General features: G+C 44.7%; 1 protein-coding gene across 1 annotated transcript; it reads right to left on the reverse strand.

Moving 5' to 3' along the window:
- Positions 1–1,443: 1,443 nt before the first annotated feature.
- Positions 1,444–18,191, reverse strand: LOC135202920 (tRNA (adenine(58)-N(1))-methyltransferase catalytic subunit TRMT61A-like). Its single transcript, XM_064232379.1, has 7 exons — positions 18,057–18,191; positions 16,729–16,829; positions 16,096–16,314; positions 15,469–15,612; positions 14,911–15,120; positions 13,591–13,713; positions 1,444–1,961 (listed from the first exon to the last, which is right to left on the reverse strand). Exons 2-7 carry the CDS (start codon positions 16,813–16,815, stop codon positions 1,584–1,586), a joined length of 1,161 nt encoding a protein of 386 aa, XP_064088449.1. The 5' UTR covers positions 16,816–16,829; positions 18,057–18,191; the 3' UTR covers positions 1,444–1,583.
- Positions 18,192–19,252: the final 1,061 nt, after the last annotated feature.

Below are 19,252 nucleotides of genomic sequence, written 5' to 3' on the forward strand. Positions count from 1 at the left end.
CTTAAAACCAAATAACCATAACAAGGTTGATGGCATAAATGCCATAAACGAGGAAATGAGTTTCACAATCTCCCCTCTCTGGAGATGTATACAACAAAGATAAAGTGACAAAAAGTCCAGTAGATTTGATTTTATCACTACCAGAAGTCACATTCAACTTAACCGGTTGATTAGCTTCCTTAAAAAAAATTGATTTTGGTGCTTCCATTTCATGTTTCTCTGAGCAATTACCACCAACTTTAAGATGATGAATGCTAAGAGGTTCATCCTTACTTTATCTTATGTGTTTTGAGTGATCCCTGTGCAACTAAAATGATTTTGAAATCCACATTAATTTCTATATTTATCCTGATGACTATTACCACCACAACCAACACACTTGTTCTTGAAGTGTTACAAATGGGATTTGTGGGTAGACTGCATGCAATTTTGTATATTACTGATTTGAATGAAGCAGGACCTAGATTTGAAGAAGCTCATCAAAATCTTCCCGAAGAGCACACCAGATTTTTAATTTGTGCAGGGAAACGACTAAACATCAAAGGTGCTACTGAAATCCGACAATGAGGGCTTGGCTCAGAATCACTGATAATCCTAAGCTCACTTCAATGACTGCATTTTATTCTCTCCTTATATAAGGTTTGTATTTTTGTTGGAACACACCTACTTTTCAGGTAATTTGCAGTTTACATAAATATATGAACCTAAAGTCTTTTATCAAAATGGCACCACTCATCAACCCCACGTTTGTCCCTGATAACTGAGGGGAAAAGTGATGCTGTTTACCAAATGAGTGAATGGGTCCCCTGACCTATCATTCTTCTGCCACTGGTTCCCATGCTTCAATACCCATGAATTTTTTTTATATTAGTAGACTATTAATCACTTTCAAACACTAAAAAGAAAGAAAGCAATTCAGTTTCACGAACAAAGTGCTCTGGCCTGTTTACTCTTGATGCTTGTAAGCAATTTCAGGCAATAACCCCCCAATAAGGGGTCACTCTTTAAGGGTACTACACTCTTTAAGGGTACTAGTTGCGCTGCACTATAAGCAGTAGCTAATACTGTACTATAAGTATTTTGCAGTGTAGTGTGGCCTTTCTTTGCATTCCTATTGAACTTTTACTTTTCATATTTTTTCTTTGACATCTGCCTATATTCTGGCCGACTTCTTTACATCAGCCTTGCTCCAGTTTTCACCTGCCATTTCAGAACTACATAACTCAGTAGTAAATTTAAAGATCAGACTAGAGATACATAAAAGCAACCATTGTAAAATGGTAATTATTCAAAAGACATTTTTAAATTTTTGATTCATGTACATTTTGTAATAGGTTTTTGGACATTGGCAGTACAATTTACTTATCCAATTTTGGAAGTCTGAACCATTCAAAATATATATCAAACAGTCTAGGGTAAAGGATGACCTTTTCAAACGAATAATTTATAGTAGAGTATATTTGAAATCTTAGCCTAAATTTCTTTATCATTATACATAAATATAATCTGCTGTCAATAACAAAAGTGTGAGCGATGCAAATCATTCTTCTTAGAAATGGAAAACACTGTAGAAAAATAGATTTTCAGAGGGCTTGCACCTCGGCTTCATCTGTTGGAGGTGCATCTTCACTTAATTTGTCTTCAACAACCTCAGGACAATTACTTGCTATAATGGTTCTTCTCAATCCCGGAGGCACCGTTGCAAACGTAAGATAGCCTGTGTGACCTGGCATTTTCAAATTAGTGATGCCTGATAGAAACTTTACTTCTTTGTATTCCTTTGAAAGGTTCGGTCTTGCTGATTCGCTGCTTTTTGCTTCAAGATTTTTGTTGGAGGTTTCTTCAACCAACATCTCATCAGATGTGCTAATTTCAGCAGACATTTCAACATTGTCTGTGGCTTCGTTATCTAGTTTGATTTTCTTGAATTTTTCTGTCTTCTTATCTCCTTCAAGATCAACCTGGATAAAAATGATAATTTTTTCATGATATGACAATTTGTCCAAAAATTGCATTTTTCCTAACTATACAAACCTGAGGTCCTTTTACAATAGGAAGGTACTAGCGGCAGCTGGATAGGTCGTAAGCTTTCGAACAAGGGTTCGGTAGTTAACTGCTTGTCCGACAGCGCGCGCGCGGCGACTGGGAGGTAAACAAATCACTTTTGCTTTTGGCCCAAGCAAAAACTGCAGAGTGAGGGGTGGCATGAGGTGGGGCTATGTGTAAAAGGACCTCAGGTTTTGTATAGTTAGGAAAAATGCAATTTTGGACAAATTGTCATTTGTTCAGACACGGCATACAAACCTTCGGTCCTTTTACAATAGGAAGACTCACTTCTTGGTGGGTGGAATCTGAGTCTTTTGTGAACAGACTGGTGTTCGCCCAACCATTGAAGCCTCCCTGGGTGTAAGAGCGAGGGAGGGATCCAAGCCTCTGTCCGATTGATCGGGGTGGTGCACCGCAGGATCAATGGTCAGACCTCTGGACCGAGTACTAAGAGAGAGGCAAGCGTATCTCTTCGTACCAGCAATGTAAGAACTTGTTCCTGTACAGGAGCAAATAGTCATGGGTTTGTGACTCTTGTAGGCATCCACTTCCCCCCCCTTGTAGGAGGAAGTGGTGGATATTCTGCTCCATCCCTAGTGGAAAGGGATAAGATGGGGCTCTGTCATATAGCTCACCTGCATCTCGTCCTCATCAGCGTAGTGACGACCGTGGCCCTCTGCCCACAGGTGAGGAGGAGGAAAAGACGGGAAGAGGGTAGCCAGTCACTCACTCATTCACACATCCATCCACACAGTCACACCAGGACTCGATGCTGTTTCAGCCTGCGGGGAGGGTCTGGGTTTGCTACACAAACTTGTGAGCAGCCACCACGGGTCCCAAGGAAAGTATCCAAGGACCTGTGGGCAATATCCCGAAGGTAGGAGTAAAGTAGTCTGGTTAGACCAGACCCCTGCCTTCAGGACCTGCGCCACGGAGAAGTTCTTACGAAACGCCAACGAGGGCCAATACTTCTGACTTCGTGAGCTCTTCGGACGGGACGTACGGATGTCGTCACTACCATCAGCCTCATACGCCCTCCTGATGACTCACGCAGCCAGAATGAAAGAGTGTTCTTGGATACTTCTTTCTTGGTTACCCCGGTGCTAACGAAGAGGCGTCGACACTCAGGCCTGAGGTGTCGAGTTTTCTTCAGATAGCGCCGTAGCGCCCTCACAGGACAAAGCAGCATCTCATCCGCATCATTATCGGTGAAGTCCCATTAGGGAGGGAATCGTGAATGACTCGAACCTGTCGTCAGGGATCGACGGTTTCTGAGTCTTCGCAACGAAGTTCGGGACGAAATCGAGCGTCACAGATCCCCATCCCCTGGAATGTCGTACATCATAGGAAAGACCATGAAGTTCCCCTACTCTCTTCGCCGATGCAGGGCCAGCAAGAAGAGGGTCTTGAGGGTCAGATCCCTGTCTGACGACTCTCGGAGTGGCTCGAACGGCGTTCGAGTCAAACTCCTAAGGACGAGAGTCACATCCCACGCAGGGGGCCTCCTGAGTTCCCTGGGTGGGCAAGACCTTTCGAAGCTCCTCATGAGCAAGGATATCTCGAACGAGTTCGAGATGTCCAATCCCCTCAGTTTCAGGACGAGCGCCAGGCGGCTCTGTATCCTTTGACTGTGAGGACTGAGAGGAGGCTTCTTCTCTCCGGCGAAGAAAAACGAGGAAATCCGCTACCTGCTGAAGAGTGGTGGCTCTGAGAGGAGATAGACCCCGTCTACGACACCAACACAGAGACGGCCCACTTCCCACTGGTACACAGCTGCAGAGGACTGACGGACGTTTGTTTCCAGCCATCTCTGTTGCTGCGACTACGAGAAAAGCCTCTCGTTCGCAAGAGATGGTGGATAACAGCCAGCCGTGAAGACGTAGGGACTGGACTGCTCGGTGGTACCGCTCGACGTGTGGCTGGGCGAGAAGGTTGTGCCAAGGGGGAATCTCTCTCGGTTCTCCTGCGAGAAGAGCCAGCAGGTCCGGATACCAAATGGCCTGTGGCCATTTGGGAGCCACCAGGATCATCCTGAGATTCGGGGGTGACCAGTGCTCGACTGATCACCTTGCGAATCAGGCTGAACGGGGGGGGAAAGGCATAGGCGAAGAGGTTGTCCCCACGGGTGTTGAAGAGCGTCCTCTGCAGCTGCCCATGGGTCCGGCACGGCCGAGAAGAACACCTGGAGCTTCCTGTTGTGCCGGGTGGCGAACAGATCCACGACTGGTCGCCCCATAGGTCGAAGAGCCTTTCCACCACGTCCTGGTGTAGAGACCATTCGGTCCCTATCACCTGATCCCGACGGCTGAGCGTGTCTGCTACTACCTTCCTCTTCTCTGGAATGTAGCGTGCCGACAGCTCTATTGAGTGTGCCTCGGCCCACTCGTGCACCTGCCGAGTCAACTGGTACAACGGGAGAGACACTAGGCCCCCCTGTTTTGTTGACGTAGGCCACTACCGTGGTGTTGTCGCACATCAACACCACTGAGTGTCCCCACCAGCGGTCCTGGAACTCTTGGAGAGCGAGGAACGCTGCCTTGAGTTCCAGTACATTGATGTGAAGGTGCTTGTCGTTCTCGTCCCACACTCCTGAAGTCAGCAACTCCTCCAGGTGTGCGCCCCATCCTCGGTCGATGCGTCTGAGAACAGCTGCATGTCCGGGGGGGGAGTGCGCAGAGGCACTCCTCTTAAGAGGTTCCTGTCGTCCAGCCACCAGGCTAGATCCTGCCTCACCTCCGGTGTCAGTGACACTGGAAAGCTTGGGGGATCCGTCGCCTGTGACCAACTCTCCTTTAGCCTCCACTGAAGAGACCGCAGGTGAAGACGCCCGTGAGGGACTAACTTCTCGAGTGACGACAGGTGTCCGATCACGACTTGCCATCGCTGAGCTACCTGTTCCTGCCGAGAACAGGAACTGGTTGGCTGCCTCCCTGAATCTGCTGATCCGCGAGTCTGCGGGGAAGACTCGCCCTGCTACCGTGTCGATCAGCATACCCAGGTACTTCATCTCTGCTTGGGCTCGAGATCGGACTTTTCGAAGTTCACAACGATCCCCAGATCGCGACAGAACTCGAGCAGTTCGATCCCTGTCCTGTAGCAACTGCGAGCGGGAGCTCACCAAGACTAACCAATCGTCGAGATACCTCATCAGACGTATCCCGTGCGAATGGGCCCAAGCAGACACCAGAGTGAACACTCGCGGTGAACACCTGTGGGGCGGTTGAGAGACCGAAGCAAAGTGCCCTGAATTGGTACACCGTCCCGTCGAGGATGAAGCGGATGGGCTACTTTCTGGAGGACTGATGAATGGGTATTTGGAAATACGCATCCTTCAAGTCCACCGAAAGCATGAAATCGTTCTCCCTGATGGAGTCGAGCACTGAGCGTGCCGTCTCCATCGTGAACCGGGTCTGGCGAACAAACCGGTTCAGGGGAGAGAGATCTATCACCGGGCGCCAGCCTCCCGTAGACTTTTCCACCAGGAAGAGTCGACTGTAAAAGCCCGGTGACTGATCCGTGACGATTTCTACAGCTCTCTTGCTCAGCATGGTCCTTGATCTCCTGTCTCAGTGCTACGTCCTTCGATGACCCTGGAACGTACGACTGCTTGTTTGGACCGGGTTGGAGGTGAGGGTGGCCGAGATTCGAAGGGTAATAGATATCCCTCCCGAAGGAAATCTACAATCCAGGTCTCGGCGCCGTAGCGCTGCCAAGTTTGCCCAATGGCTGGCCAGGCACCCCACTTCCGGCAGCAGGTGAGGGGGAACGCCGTCCCTAGCGTTTCCCCCTTTCTTAGACTTCTTCCCAGAGCCTCCACGGGAGAGGAGGGCTGGGAGGAGGGCTGGTTACGGCTCCCCTTGGTAGAAGTCGAAGAAGACAGAGTCTTTCCCCGGGGCTTCGACGCAGCTACCGTCTTAGCCACGAGGAAGCGCTAGCCGAGCTCTTAGACTTGGCCGCAGTCCGAGGCTGCCCAGAAGCCTTCGAGACTGCCTGGTGCACCAGACGGTCACTGGTCATCAGTGCGCCGTCTGTCCACCGCAGCGTCCACCCATCTCTCCTGGAAGAGAGACGTGGAACTCCGTAAAGGTCCGTTGCGAAGTTCCCAACACCGCTTCACGCCCACGCCCGGCCGCCCTGGAAACCCGAGTAAGGACGGCGTCCCTTCGTCGGAGAACCAGGTTGGCCCACAGGTTCACCGTCTGGTGGGCAAGGAAGGAGATGGCTCTTCCTCCAGACTGGCAAAGTCTCCTAAAAGGCCGAGTCATCTTCAGGAGAAATTCTCCCTGGAGTTGGCTGCGACCTTAGATACTGTGAGGGACCACAGATCTAGCCAGGAGACGGCCTGGAAAGCTGCCCATGGCGGTAGTTCCAGGCCGAGTGCCTCTTGCTGCGAGAACCATAGGTTCTCGGACAGGAGCTGCTGCAAGAGACACACCCGGAGTCAGCCTGGCTAACTCCGGGTTCACCTGTGGTTTGGGCGGCATGGGTCTTCAGATGGCACGTAAAAATGCCGCTGTTCGCAGCAGAGGAGGTGGAAGTAGCTTGCTCGACCTGCCAGACTTGAGCGAACCGTCTTGTCCGGAGACAAGCGATTCAACCTGGTCCAGCACTGAGTCTGCAAGCTCGGAACGCGGCAAACCCACCGTCGGTCTGGGTTCCCACTCTTCGGGCCCCAGAACGACTCGAGCCGGGACGTGGGCTCGGATGGTGGGAGCGGCGATCCTTCCCCGAGGTCGTTGTGCTGACGAATCAGCGCAATACCTCGGCAAAGTTCCTCTGGATCTCAGGAGTGACTGCGTCCTGCGGAGTCGGACCATCCAGTCCCTCAAACAGGAGCATCTCCCGAGACCCTCCTCCCTCAAGGGGAGGAACAGGCGACAGACCCCTCTCGGGTGGTCCTCCTCCAACCACTTGTGCGTACGACCTGGCTGGTCCGAGAACCGTGCCTGGTACGTACGACGACGTGGTGGGATCCTGAGGGCGCACCCCTCACATCACTCCTCAATACCTCGCCCCTCCCGGTGTACCCCGAGGAGGTTGAAGGTATGGAGAGGCCAGACTGACGCTCCCTCCTCGCTCGCTGGCAGAACAGCGGGCTTGGAAGACTGCAGGCGATCGTCAACCCGCGGTGGCGATCGAGCTGCAGACCTAGTCGAGCCGTCTCGCTGTGGAGAACGGCTGGACCGAGAACAGCGGCCCCGGGGTCTCGTGTGTCAGAGGAGCTGGTGCTGGTCGCAAGTACCCGATCGCTCTCTGTGAGAGTGACGGTCAGGCGACCGGCGAGCTCCACTGTCACGGTGAGACCGGTGCGTATCCTCACGGCGCGTCAGTTCGCTGGTACCAGCCGTGGCTGGTGCCGGCGAACGGGGGGACCTCTTACCCAGCCTCAGCCCGTGGCCGGTCATGGACCGTCACGTCACGCCGCGAGAGCTGGTCTGGTGAGAGTCGCTGTGAGCGGCTGTCACCAGTCTTCCGCTCCGTGCCGTGAACCTGACGCTGAGCGGACTCAGAGGTCTGGTTCCTGGCTGCACGGTCGCTGTTAGGCGACCGTACACTCGGTACCGGGTCTCGCGAACGAGAGGCCGAGACGGATCCTGCTGCCTGGCCGAACCACTAACAGCAGGTGAGGAAGTGCCGGTGTTAGCCGGCACTCCTCTGGTCCCCGTAGTCTTCTTCTCGCGGAAGAAGAGACGGGTCCTGCCCCCGAACCCCCGGAGCAGGGTGACCAGCGGAAAGAACCCCCCGTCTCACCAGAGCGAGACGGGCCCTTAGAAGTTCCCGAAGGAGACTTCTTAGGGGGGGGGGGAGGCGACCTTCTTCTTCGGCGGGGGAGCCTTAGAAGAAAGAAGGGGAAGAGGCGGCAGACGACGACGACGACGAAGAAGACGATGAAGACGACGACGACACCTTCCTCCTCTTCTTCTTCTTCCTCGTCAACCTCCTCAGACGACGTCAGATCTGTCATCCAGAGCGGAGCCGGGGCTGCTGTTGCCGAAGCAACAGGGCCCGGGACGCACCTGTCCGAACAGATCAGCATCGGGAGCAGCGGAGCCAGGAACAGGAACAACGTCAGCAGGTGCAGGCATCACAGGAACAGCAGTAGAGACGGCAGGGGCAGGTACGAGTAACAGCAGCAGTGGTCATCAACGTCACGTCCGTGAACGGCGGCTGGGCAGGTAAGGCAGGTACGGCAGGCTGTGCAGGCTGTCCAGTTGGACGGACCAGCGCACAGACATCCTTGGTACTGGTGGGAGGTCCAGGGGCGAGCTCTTCGGGCACACGAAGTCCGGTCGCGGCAGCACGGCAAACCCAGGTGGCGGCATCACACTCCCCCGTGGTACGGCGACTGGCCCCTGCACCGATGTAGTAGGTGTTACAGAGACCGCGTGCGGGGTGTACACCAGGTGAGGAGGTGAAGCGTAGCCAGGTGTTGTAAGGGTCGTGGTGGTGGTCGTAACCGTCGCATGGGTGACCGCCACGGAGCCAGCGAGATGGTAGAGCCCCCCTGCCCCGGACACTCGGCACGCCCTGCAGCCCCAACGATGCCCACACCTGTCCGAGGTCGTCCTTCGCGGCAACCGCACCTGAGGAAGCAAAGTCGGGTGATTAGCAGGATCCTCTAACCCGCTCGCCAGAAGAGCGAACGGATAGAGGACCCAGAGTACAACTCGACGTCAGGGTATCTAGCGCCCTCCTCCACACTCGACAAGTCAGGTGAGGAGAAGGACCTAGAAACCCCCCTCGAAGGGGAAGGCGCCAAACGTGGAAGTTGAGCGGGCGCAGGCCAAAGACGACGAAGTGTCCGTAACCAAAGGAGTCGCGGGAGAGCTTTCCGACGACTCCTTTGCAGGCCTTCGCTTCTTCCTGCCCTCATACAAAGTCCCACTGCGCCTCCGACCAATTATTACAAACTTCACATGGCTCGGCTCGGGTGCATTCGCGCCCCCGACACCGAGCGCACAAAACATGTGGGTCAATTTCCGGGAATGAGCGGAACTTCCCGCATTTACGCCCTTCGGTACCCGGGCAAAGTCTCCGTGGGGTAGCGAGGCGAGGAGATTCCATAATTGACCAAAAATTCACAATTCAATGAAAAAAGAGAAATGATTGTACTTACAATGATTCTTTCATACACAAACACAAACATATACTCAAGGAAAGCAAACGACGAGAAGCGGGCAGAGAGCGTCGAACACACACGTCTAACTCGCTGTGCGCCGAAAGCAAAAGTGATTTGTTTACCTCCCAGTCGCGCGCGCGCGAGCCTGTCGGACAAGCAGTTAACTACCGAACCCCTTGTTCGAAAGCTTACGACCTATCCAGCTGCCGCTAGTACCTTCCTATTGTAAAAGGACCGAAGGTTTGTATGCCGTGTCGGAACAACAATAATTACCATTTGGATACTTACCAACTGCTAAAGTTAGCTTACATCTTCATGTCATCAGGTGCGATCAGCACTTAAAAAAAATTCAAATTACACTTGGCTAACCCGTTAGGACTGTCTCTGTAGTAATCTGTTTTACCATCAGGTGGTGTTGTTATGTAAACATTTGAATCAGAAATCTTCAAGACCACCCACCAAGATGTGGGTAGTCTGGCTGGGTTTCCACTTCAACAGTAGGTAAGTATCCAGATAATTATTTCTATCATGAAAATTATCATTATATTTAGAATGAATCATACCTACTGTTTAAGTTAGCTGACTACCACAATGAATGAGGATGGTGGGTTAGTGCAGCCAGAGAAACAATGTTCAGCCGAGCGAACAAAAAGCTTTTTAATGAGGAGAAAAAGCTTCTCAACATTCTTGCCTGTTGCGTGATCCTTGCTGGCAAGTACTGTACCAGACTTTGGAACCATGACAAGGTGTAAGGCCCTCGTAGCGAGACTTGTCAAGGGATCCTTACAAGGAATAAAGGACTCTATCTCGTCGAGTACAAGTGACTCCTGTGCCTGAGTCAAAAGCCCATAACTTACAATCCAAGACTAAAGACATTACTACCTTCATATATGAAGGCATGTTCCTGTACACCAACGTGTACCTTCATGCTCCCAAAATTCAAAAATGGGATTTCTTAACAACTAATAATAAGATGGAAAGCAAGGTTACTGTCATATTTGGTTAAGGGGAAAGTGTCCCTGTCACAACGATAGGACTAAGGGCTTTATACCTCATGTACAAAACACAGTTGTGAGCAGACTACACTATTTGTGTTAGGAGCCAAGTTATTACACACTAAACAATTTCCTAAAAAAAAGCTCTACTTCCATGATAAAGCATCTTACCATAATCTGTGTTAACTTCTCATTCATTTTAACAGGAGCCTAGGCAGAAGTAAACCAACGGTAAAAGGATACAAGAACGGAACCATGTGAGCTATGCACCACTAAATACGAGGGGGAATCAACCAAAACCACAGATGAAACTCCAAAAGTTTAAAGTAAACGGAAGAACTAAGATGGAAGGGGTGATGACCACGCCGGAACATCAGTAATGAGGCAACAGAATGCTGGGAGACAGAGCCGGATGGAATGAATGGCTATTTGGGCGGAGGAGAGGATTTTAATATGACATCACCACGTAACCTTGATGGCAATGGATGTCGTCTGCATGGATGGGGAAGTTAAGAGGTAATTTGCATGGCGTCACCACGTAATCGTGATGACAGACTGTGTTATCTGTAGAACACTAAAGAGGTGACTACAGAGATGTAAGAGTTGTTCTGAAACCCGGCTGATTCCCTCTAGAAAAGGAAGCGGCTGAAGAGGAAAAGCCACCACAGTGTTCCCCACCGTTTTCGCAAGGGATGGGTACCAGACCCCTTGTGAATATAGCTAGAACCTGCGAAGAGTGGAAACCCTATAAAAATGCTTAAAACTGCCTATTTTAGTTAAAACTCAAGAAAAACCCACTAAAAATGTTTATACTTTTTTTTTTTAATAGTTTTATCACAAAAAGTGCATCTTATAAAAATATCTAAAATGCTTATTTCATATGCAGGCAAGACAAAACCCAACAGGCTGTACCAAGTTCACCCATGGCATGAACATTATAGCATAAAATATAAACAAAACAGTGTAAGTGTGTCTGTTACTATATTAGGCTTTCATGTAAACATGCCTCAGTTCGTTCTCTCTCTCTCTCTCAGAAGAACTATTAAGTCTTTGAGACATCCCAGTCCTTGTAACTCAATCTCTCTCTCAGTACTGTACATATATATCCTTCAATGAAATATGAATTATTGTGTAATAAAAATAAAATATGAATTAGTGTATCATAAACAAAACTCCAAGAAGTTCACGATGCCATCATATGCCTGCCTGCGATCCTCGTGCAAAATTTAAAATATTTTCAATATTGTCGTAATGGTACTGCTTTGTAACTTCGAAACTATCGGAACCACTAACCACATCGCAAACTCAACTTAACGTAAAAGGACCATCGTAAATGGGGATATACCTGTAATTGTTACATGACAGATACAAGATGTTACAGGGGAAAACTGAGAAAGAGAGGGGAAGGATAACGTTTGTACAGAGAAGATATCAGAAAAGCAAACGAAAACAGAACTAGTGCGTGACTCAGAATTACAAGGGCAAAAGTAATAAGTCTGTAACCGTAAATAACTATACAGTTTACACCCATTTCAAATCACTTTCCCTAAACGGGTAACACGTGAATTAGCGAACACGAGAGCCAAACTACCAAACAATTCATACATATTGACGGTTGAGAGAGGTAGTGAAAGGCACATACCTTTGGTCCTGAGATATGCCTTGCTTCCCTGTAAAGGAAAAGACCAACTGATGCAGGGTAGTCTAGATGGTGGGTTAAAGACAGATGCTAAAGCTCCAACACCTCTCTCTTATATATACATGACTGATATAAAAAAAATCGCAATTACTTATATTTTTCTCCTGAACCACACAGGGACCAAAGGAAGGCAGAGCAGCAGGAGAGAGAGAGGAATTAACCTAGGTTATCAGGTAGGCTAATGAAGGAGAAGGAGAAGCAAAACCAGAAGACGAAAGGAAAAGACTGAGTAGGCTTTTGGTGTGCCCTAATGAACTGTCTACGTAAACTATCTGCCTAAAATGAAACATTTTGCAAATAATGAGGCAAAAACAGTTACATCTCCCTTGAGATGCATGACAACCTTTACAAGGAAAAGGGATCAAAGGAAATACAAACATACTTACAGTAATTAAGCCAAGAGCAAGTTGAAAGCTCAGGAACCAACTCCATGACCACTGACTTTAGCTACCCTGGACATAGGAGTGTTTTGCCTTCTAACACCACAGGAAACTTTAAAAACTCTCTCCTCTTGAAGGATTATGTCTGTCCAGGTAAACCCTTAGTAGTTTTAACTGAACACTGGACATAGCCTACCTACGCAGTTTGAATTAGGCACTGTCACACTTCTGGGAAGGTCTTAAACTTCTATAGTATATCTTTTCTCTGAGCAAAGAGAGAAAAGAGAGCATATGTCACTAGAACAATGCCCAAGAACAAGAAAAACTGTTAATAGGTCCGAGTGTAATTTAAATTTTTTTAAATGCTGATCACGCCTGATGGCATAAAGATGTAAGCTAACTTTTACAGTAGGTAAGATTCATTCCAAATAATATTCAATAATTTAGAGTCCTAGTAAAAATCAAGAATGCTAGTAAACCTGAGAGAAACACTGTTTCTGATGAAAAAATTGGAGGCATACATGCAAATGGAGATGTAATAAAAGATATGGCAGCAAAAATTCTACTGCCAGGAACATTCAGCAACAGATGTACTAAGAAGGATAAGGGATATGCCAGTAGAAATTGTACCCATATTCATAGGAACACTAGGCATGATCCCAAGATCCCTGAAAAGGAACATGGAAAAACTAGATGCCACAGTAGCTCCATTAAGAATAGCAGAATAGTGTGCTATCAGAAACAGAGGACATAGTGAGAAAAGTGATGGACTCCTAAGGAAGCAGGATACAACCCAGATCCCAACACTAAAAGTACCATCCAGTCGAATAGGATGACTGTGACAGGTCAAAATAAAAATAAAATATAACAATAATAATACCCACTAATAAAAAAAATGTAATAAAGCCAGTAGAGTTAAATCCAGATGTAAAAAGTTGACAGAGAAATCAAGGTGGAGGAAAACAAACTAGCATTACAACCTCTCTTAAATTACTGGTGCTGGGTAGTGAGGAATCTACTATGGTGCATCACTAGATTATGTATACACATACTCAGCAAGATAAGTAAATTTCACTAATATCACGAGGTCCAGGCACCAAAGCAGATTAAAGATGGTCCCTATTGATCTACAGCTTTGGCCAATCAGGATATCTTTCAGTGCCAGTCTAAATAATTCAAATGCTTTGGAAAGGAGGTCACCCCATTAATACAATTCACTCAAAAAGATGAAGTACAGTAACTAATTACCTTGCTTAGAACTATAGCAAATAAAGTATGCATGAATTCATTTCCATTACAATATTAATATTAATATGGTAGCACATTAAAAACATCAAAGTTCACACTTACATCTTTGCTACTTGGTATCACAGGAAGATTAATATTCTTGACTTGAAATTCTCGTGCCAGGCACTCCATGGTGGTGATTTCCCTCAAGCCTAGGGCCGACATAGTTTCACAAGTACGGCAAACCTGTCGAATAAAAAATACTTCTCATTTTGATTTCCCAATAAAGATAAACGTTTGTACTAATCAAAGACAACTGCACAGAACTTTAAAATATCAAACCTTTATTTTCCCCACAAACCATGTAAAAGATCTCTGTAATGTCCCTTTAGCCCTCATTTATAGTGCTTTCTGTCTTTACTATTCACCCATGATGTCCTTTGGTCTCTTGGCTTGTAGCCGTCCCTCCTCTTTACCTGTCTTGCTACATATAATACCTAGGTTAAGAACAAATCCTAAAACAAGCTCTATGGGAATCAAAAGGTGTCTCAGTAGTCCCATTAATAATAAATTTCTCCAGGAAATTCCACTTTGATGAATACCTCATGCTGCAACTGAAAAACAATTTACCTCTCCAGGACACAGAAAAAAATTTGTTTTAAGACATTATTCTGCTAATACAAACCATACTAAACTGCAATATCATGTTAAGTGAACCAATGGTAGAAAATGTGTTTACAGAGTGGGGTCAAGTTCCAATTGCTGAAAGGAAAACTGGCTGGTCAAATAAACATTGTATATATACTCTGATTTGTAATGTACACTGAATCTCAGTGGTTCATTTCTCCTATGCATCAACTCTATAATACATTTCTCCTTTCTAACTGGCAAACAGGTATATTTATTAAATAAATATTATATACGGTGTGTCCTCAACTTATGGCAGGGGATCCATTCCAGCGCTGCGCCATAAGTTGGCTTTTTGCTGTTATCAGTGCCTTAAGCACCATTAACTTGATGCTTATTCTTACTGTTAGCCCCATCAACGTCACTGTAACAGGCTGTTAACAGTGTTGAAAAAGCGCCCTAAGATTGAATCGCAGTAACTCAGTGGCACCATTAGTACATTGAATTTTAACAAACAGGTGTTCAAAATAATCAAGATCTTTCACAAATTTCATTAAAATTACAAATTTTTAAAATTCTCTGAAATATCATGATGTGAATTAATGATTATCATATGATAAAACCAGCTTCACCTCTTATGGCATTTTTGCGCATCGTAGGATATGTGCCCTTCCAATAAGGTTAAGCAATCTAATTCCAACATCTAATAACACTTCATGGCAATCAGAATGACAAGAACCCTTACAAACCTCTTCTCTTCTAAGAAAAAAGTACATAAGACCAAAAAATTTCATAACTTGACTCTTTGGTACATACCTGTTCAATACAAGGAGAAAACGAGCATATTCTTCCACCGTCAATTTTCATTGCTGACACAGCGTGGGGCAGGGCTTCCCAGGGCTTGGGCAAGTCAAGAAAGACTGCATCAGCCACACCTTCAACTCCTAAACCATCAACGCAAACATCTCGATGGGATAACGTCACCCGATCACCAAAGCCATGGCGAGTGAACTCATCAAGAGCTGCCTAACAGAAATATCAAAATCACTTTAATGTTCCCTAGTACAAAATAGTAAAAGCGTATAAATGGCCATAGGCTACTCATATGGTTCCAAAATATTATCAATGGAGTGCTTAAAATATCTAGACATTCATCACAATGCCATGTACTGTGGTAAATTATAATACCTAACAAAAGGCCCTCTAGTCTGCAATTCTAGTATATCAAGAATACAAAAATAATGTTAGCAAACTGGGTTACTATGTACTGTCCTGAGGCATGAAATGTATAATATTGAAGTGAATTACTTATGCACATATGCTACATGACATTCTATCAAATTTTAAATGGCAATCATTTACACAAGTAAGTACCTGAACACGTTCTTTGTGAAAATCACAGGTGTGCAACTTTCCAGTTGAACCTATTGCTCTTAACAGAGCATGTGACAAGGATCCACTTCCGGTGCCAGCTTCACAAACAACTGAGCCTGGCCCTATCTCCAGTTGTGTTATAACCTGAAATAATGAGATGGCTTCTATGATGACTCATAATTATAATTATAAGGTTAAGATTCATTACAAACAATTTAAGATACTATTGTATTGTACAATACATGCTAATGTTTTATACAAGTTTCATATCTATTACTACATTCACAAATATATTCCCTTGTAATGATACAGAACCCAAAATCAGAGGAAAATACTGTATAAGGCTTGAAGGTAAAAACAAATATTTATTGAATTTGTACAACCATGTGTCAGATGAACACAGTACATGTAGTACATTACTTGCAAATGATTCTTCTATTTCTTAATTCACTTCTATTTAAGATCTTTTCCCTCTAATTTTTTTTCCACCATCATTTTCTCCTTTACATTCTTCTCAAAAAACAAATTTCTGCATCTGTAGTTTTCTGAACTTTTAAATTGACTAGTGATCTGACAATGATAAAAAAAACTGAAATACAAGTGAATGTGAAGTATTAGGTAACTTACCATAGATATATCAGGGGTATACAGGATTTGTGTTCTGTGTGGTAAAGTGACTGTCCAAAGTTCAGGAGTTGGGTATAAGACATGAACCCAGCCTTTTGGAAGAATGATCTTTGAGCCAAATGGTTTACCAACAAGATCTGCCACTGTTAGGCAGCCATAACGAGTCTGGAACACATTGTCAATCTCAATGCCATTTTTGTTTATTAGTTTGGGTTTGACCTGAAATACATAAAATATTTATTACTTTACATTACCAATAACAAAATTATGTTTATTATTTTCACTTTTACTCAAAATACAGTATATTTTCAAATCAAATTTCATAAAAATAATGAGGCCAATTTTCAAACTAGCCAAATTGTTTATCAAAGTACAACTTATCAATTTTGCAAGTGAAAGAAAGTCACACTTCAACTTAGCAACCACATAAGACTAAAAGCAGTACTACTTGCCTTTTGGTATCTACAACATTTTTTACTTTAGAAAAAAAAATGGGTTTCATCATCATTCTCAAAAGGTACATGTTCCTTTAGCCTGACTGTTTTTCACTACATTTAGATACAAATTCCAAGAAATGTCACTTTTGATAATGGATATTAATTCTAATACCAAAACATAATAGCTATGGCTTACCTCTATTGCATACAGATGATTAACTGATATATAAAGGATAACAGTGTCTCCAACTTCTATGAGTTTTTTAAAACTGCTAAAACTCATGGCTAGAACAGTACCTGGAAAATAAAATGTCTATAAAAACTTGATGTAACAGGATAAAAAGTTGAATTTTCAAGGTTGCATCTATATTATCTAATAAACCAAATTTTAAAAATAACTTGCACATTGACAATAAACACAAACCAGTCTTTTTTTATATATATTTCTGGCCCTAGGTGGAAGCACTTATTAAAGCTTGTTAACAAGGTGATTAACTGGTGGTAGGTCATATCAGAGTACGGTATTAGGCTAGATTCCTAGATTACACCTGTGGTTGGGTGACATCTCCAAATAGGATGTAGAACACCTTAACTTATGCTAGCAAATCCACCCATAGATTTAAAATCCGAATGGTCAAATGATGGTCATTTACATGCTTTTCAATAAAGAGTAGGGTAAATGACTAAACAGCAACATACTAAGTGGCCACCGATCCCAGAATGCGGTCACCTTCCCGAAAAAGTACATGAATTTGCTGCCATAAGCATCAGTCAAGAGTTGTGGCCCATCCTGGCAGCACACCGAGGCCTAGGCCTATACGTTCCTCTCGTAGTAGTGTTTTCTCCTAAATTACAAAATGGCTTTTTCAGGAAGTGGCCGCGTTCCAAGAGAGGTGGCTGATATGTCACCATTTGGTCATTTACCCCAATCAGCTTCATATAGGTAACTGATAGGTATGTTATTGTACAATGGCGATCCTGGAATGCTATCGCGCATGTGCAGGGTTATAGGCGTGATTTTGGTAAAAGGTAAAAAAAAAAAAATAATAAAAAATTTTCTTCATGGTGGAGGAGGGGGGGTCCGGCCTACTGCTAGTAGGTTAGGTTAGTAGGTGATAGTATAAGTAGTAGTTCCCTTTGCCACAACGGGTTTCCTTACCCAATCCCTTCTTGAACAAAACCCTCCCCCAACCACCCTTCCCCCCAGCCAGGGGCCCCTTTCCCAAAGGGTCCCCGATAGAGGCGTGATAAGGTAGGTTTGACCTCTTTCATCAGCTACACTAAAAGGAAAAATCAATTGCTAAGGTTGTTCTGTCGTTTAACCGACGCAGCAAACGCCTGTATACAGAACACAGCGTGAGGTGCACTGTAGGCGAAATAGACTGTACAGGTCGTGAATTATAATGAAATTATCTTCACTGTCAGAAGCAGCAAAAGAGAGCAGCGTGGGTTATCGGCTTCCATCTCCCCGAAAACGCCTGTCACATTATAAAAGAAATTACATTAATAACGAATGACAATTACCTTTACGTAACTTTCAAAGACGTATATTAACCCAAACTATAACCAGAGATACTGAAAGTCACTGAATTTGCTAATGATAAACAATAGATGTTCAACTTCACTTCAGGAACTAGGAAACTTCTTGACATTGACAAATATCATATAAAGGGGCGCTCTACAACCCGTCATTGGCACGTGCCAGTTTAAATGTATATTCTATAATTCTAATACATTCAGCTGTTAATAATAATAATAATAAAAGGGAGATAAGGAAATTAATTATTTACCTGAAATAATACTAAGTATTCAAATGTTCTACCTACAATAATTATCGTGAAAAATTAAACTGATAATTATAATGGCTAGATATATAGTCTATATCAAACTGTTTTTACAGTTCTTATAGGCTACATTGCATAATTCTGAAAGAAATGTAATAATAAATGAATATGTATCGGTTACACACAATTATGGAAACGTTTTATGGGGTCTATTTGACATCGGCTAGCCGATCTGGCGCTAGAACAATATGGCGATGCTTAAAACCGTGTTACCTCAGTCCTCAATTCTATTGAGTATCTCTATGAATATTATTGTTTTGGTTCTTCTTTATTTTACAAGCTTTGAAATGATGTCACTGAAAGACCCACGGGGTGTTGAAATTGCATGGCAAGACATTACTAATTTTTTCTACTCTTTAATTCAGTTACGTGTCCTATAGCCATTATTTTTTCTCTGATGGTGTCATTAAACTACATTTCTCGCTGAGAAATAGAAAATGTTTATCTTTTTTTGCAAAACATACAGTTGTCTGCGGTAGTTAGTATTAAAAACCTTTCACGTAAGTCATTTTCTTTGTTGAAATTTCCGATAATAATACAGGATGAAAGTAGAAAAGATTCGCCTACCCTACACAAGTAAAGTCTGATACCAACTGTGCATTTGATACTAAACTATGCATTTAACAGCCCGCATTATATGCCTCAGATGAGACAAGAGGAATCTGATTGTTAGCATAATAGTCTCCAAATTTTCAACATGTTCATTTAATAAAATTTACGTTATTCATCCAGAATTGTTAAGATAAACATGTAGTATATGACAGAAAACAGTATCGTGCAGTACACAGATTAGTGCTAAAAGGTGCTTAAACATAACATCTATAAACAAGTGGTGAAGTTTACGGTAAGTCTAACTGTCATTACTATAAGTCAGAC

This window comes from Macrobrachium nipponense, chromosome 33 (assembly GCF_015104395.2).
Source record: "Macrobrachium nipponense isolate FS-2020 chromosome 33, ASM1510439v2, whole genome shotgun sequence".
NCBI classification, from domain to species: Eukaryota; Metazoa; Arthropoda; class Malacostraca; order Decapoda; family Palaemonidae; genus Macrobrachium; species Macrobrachium nipponense.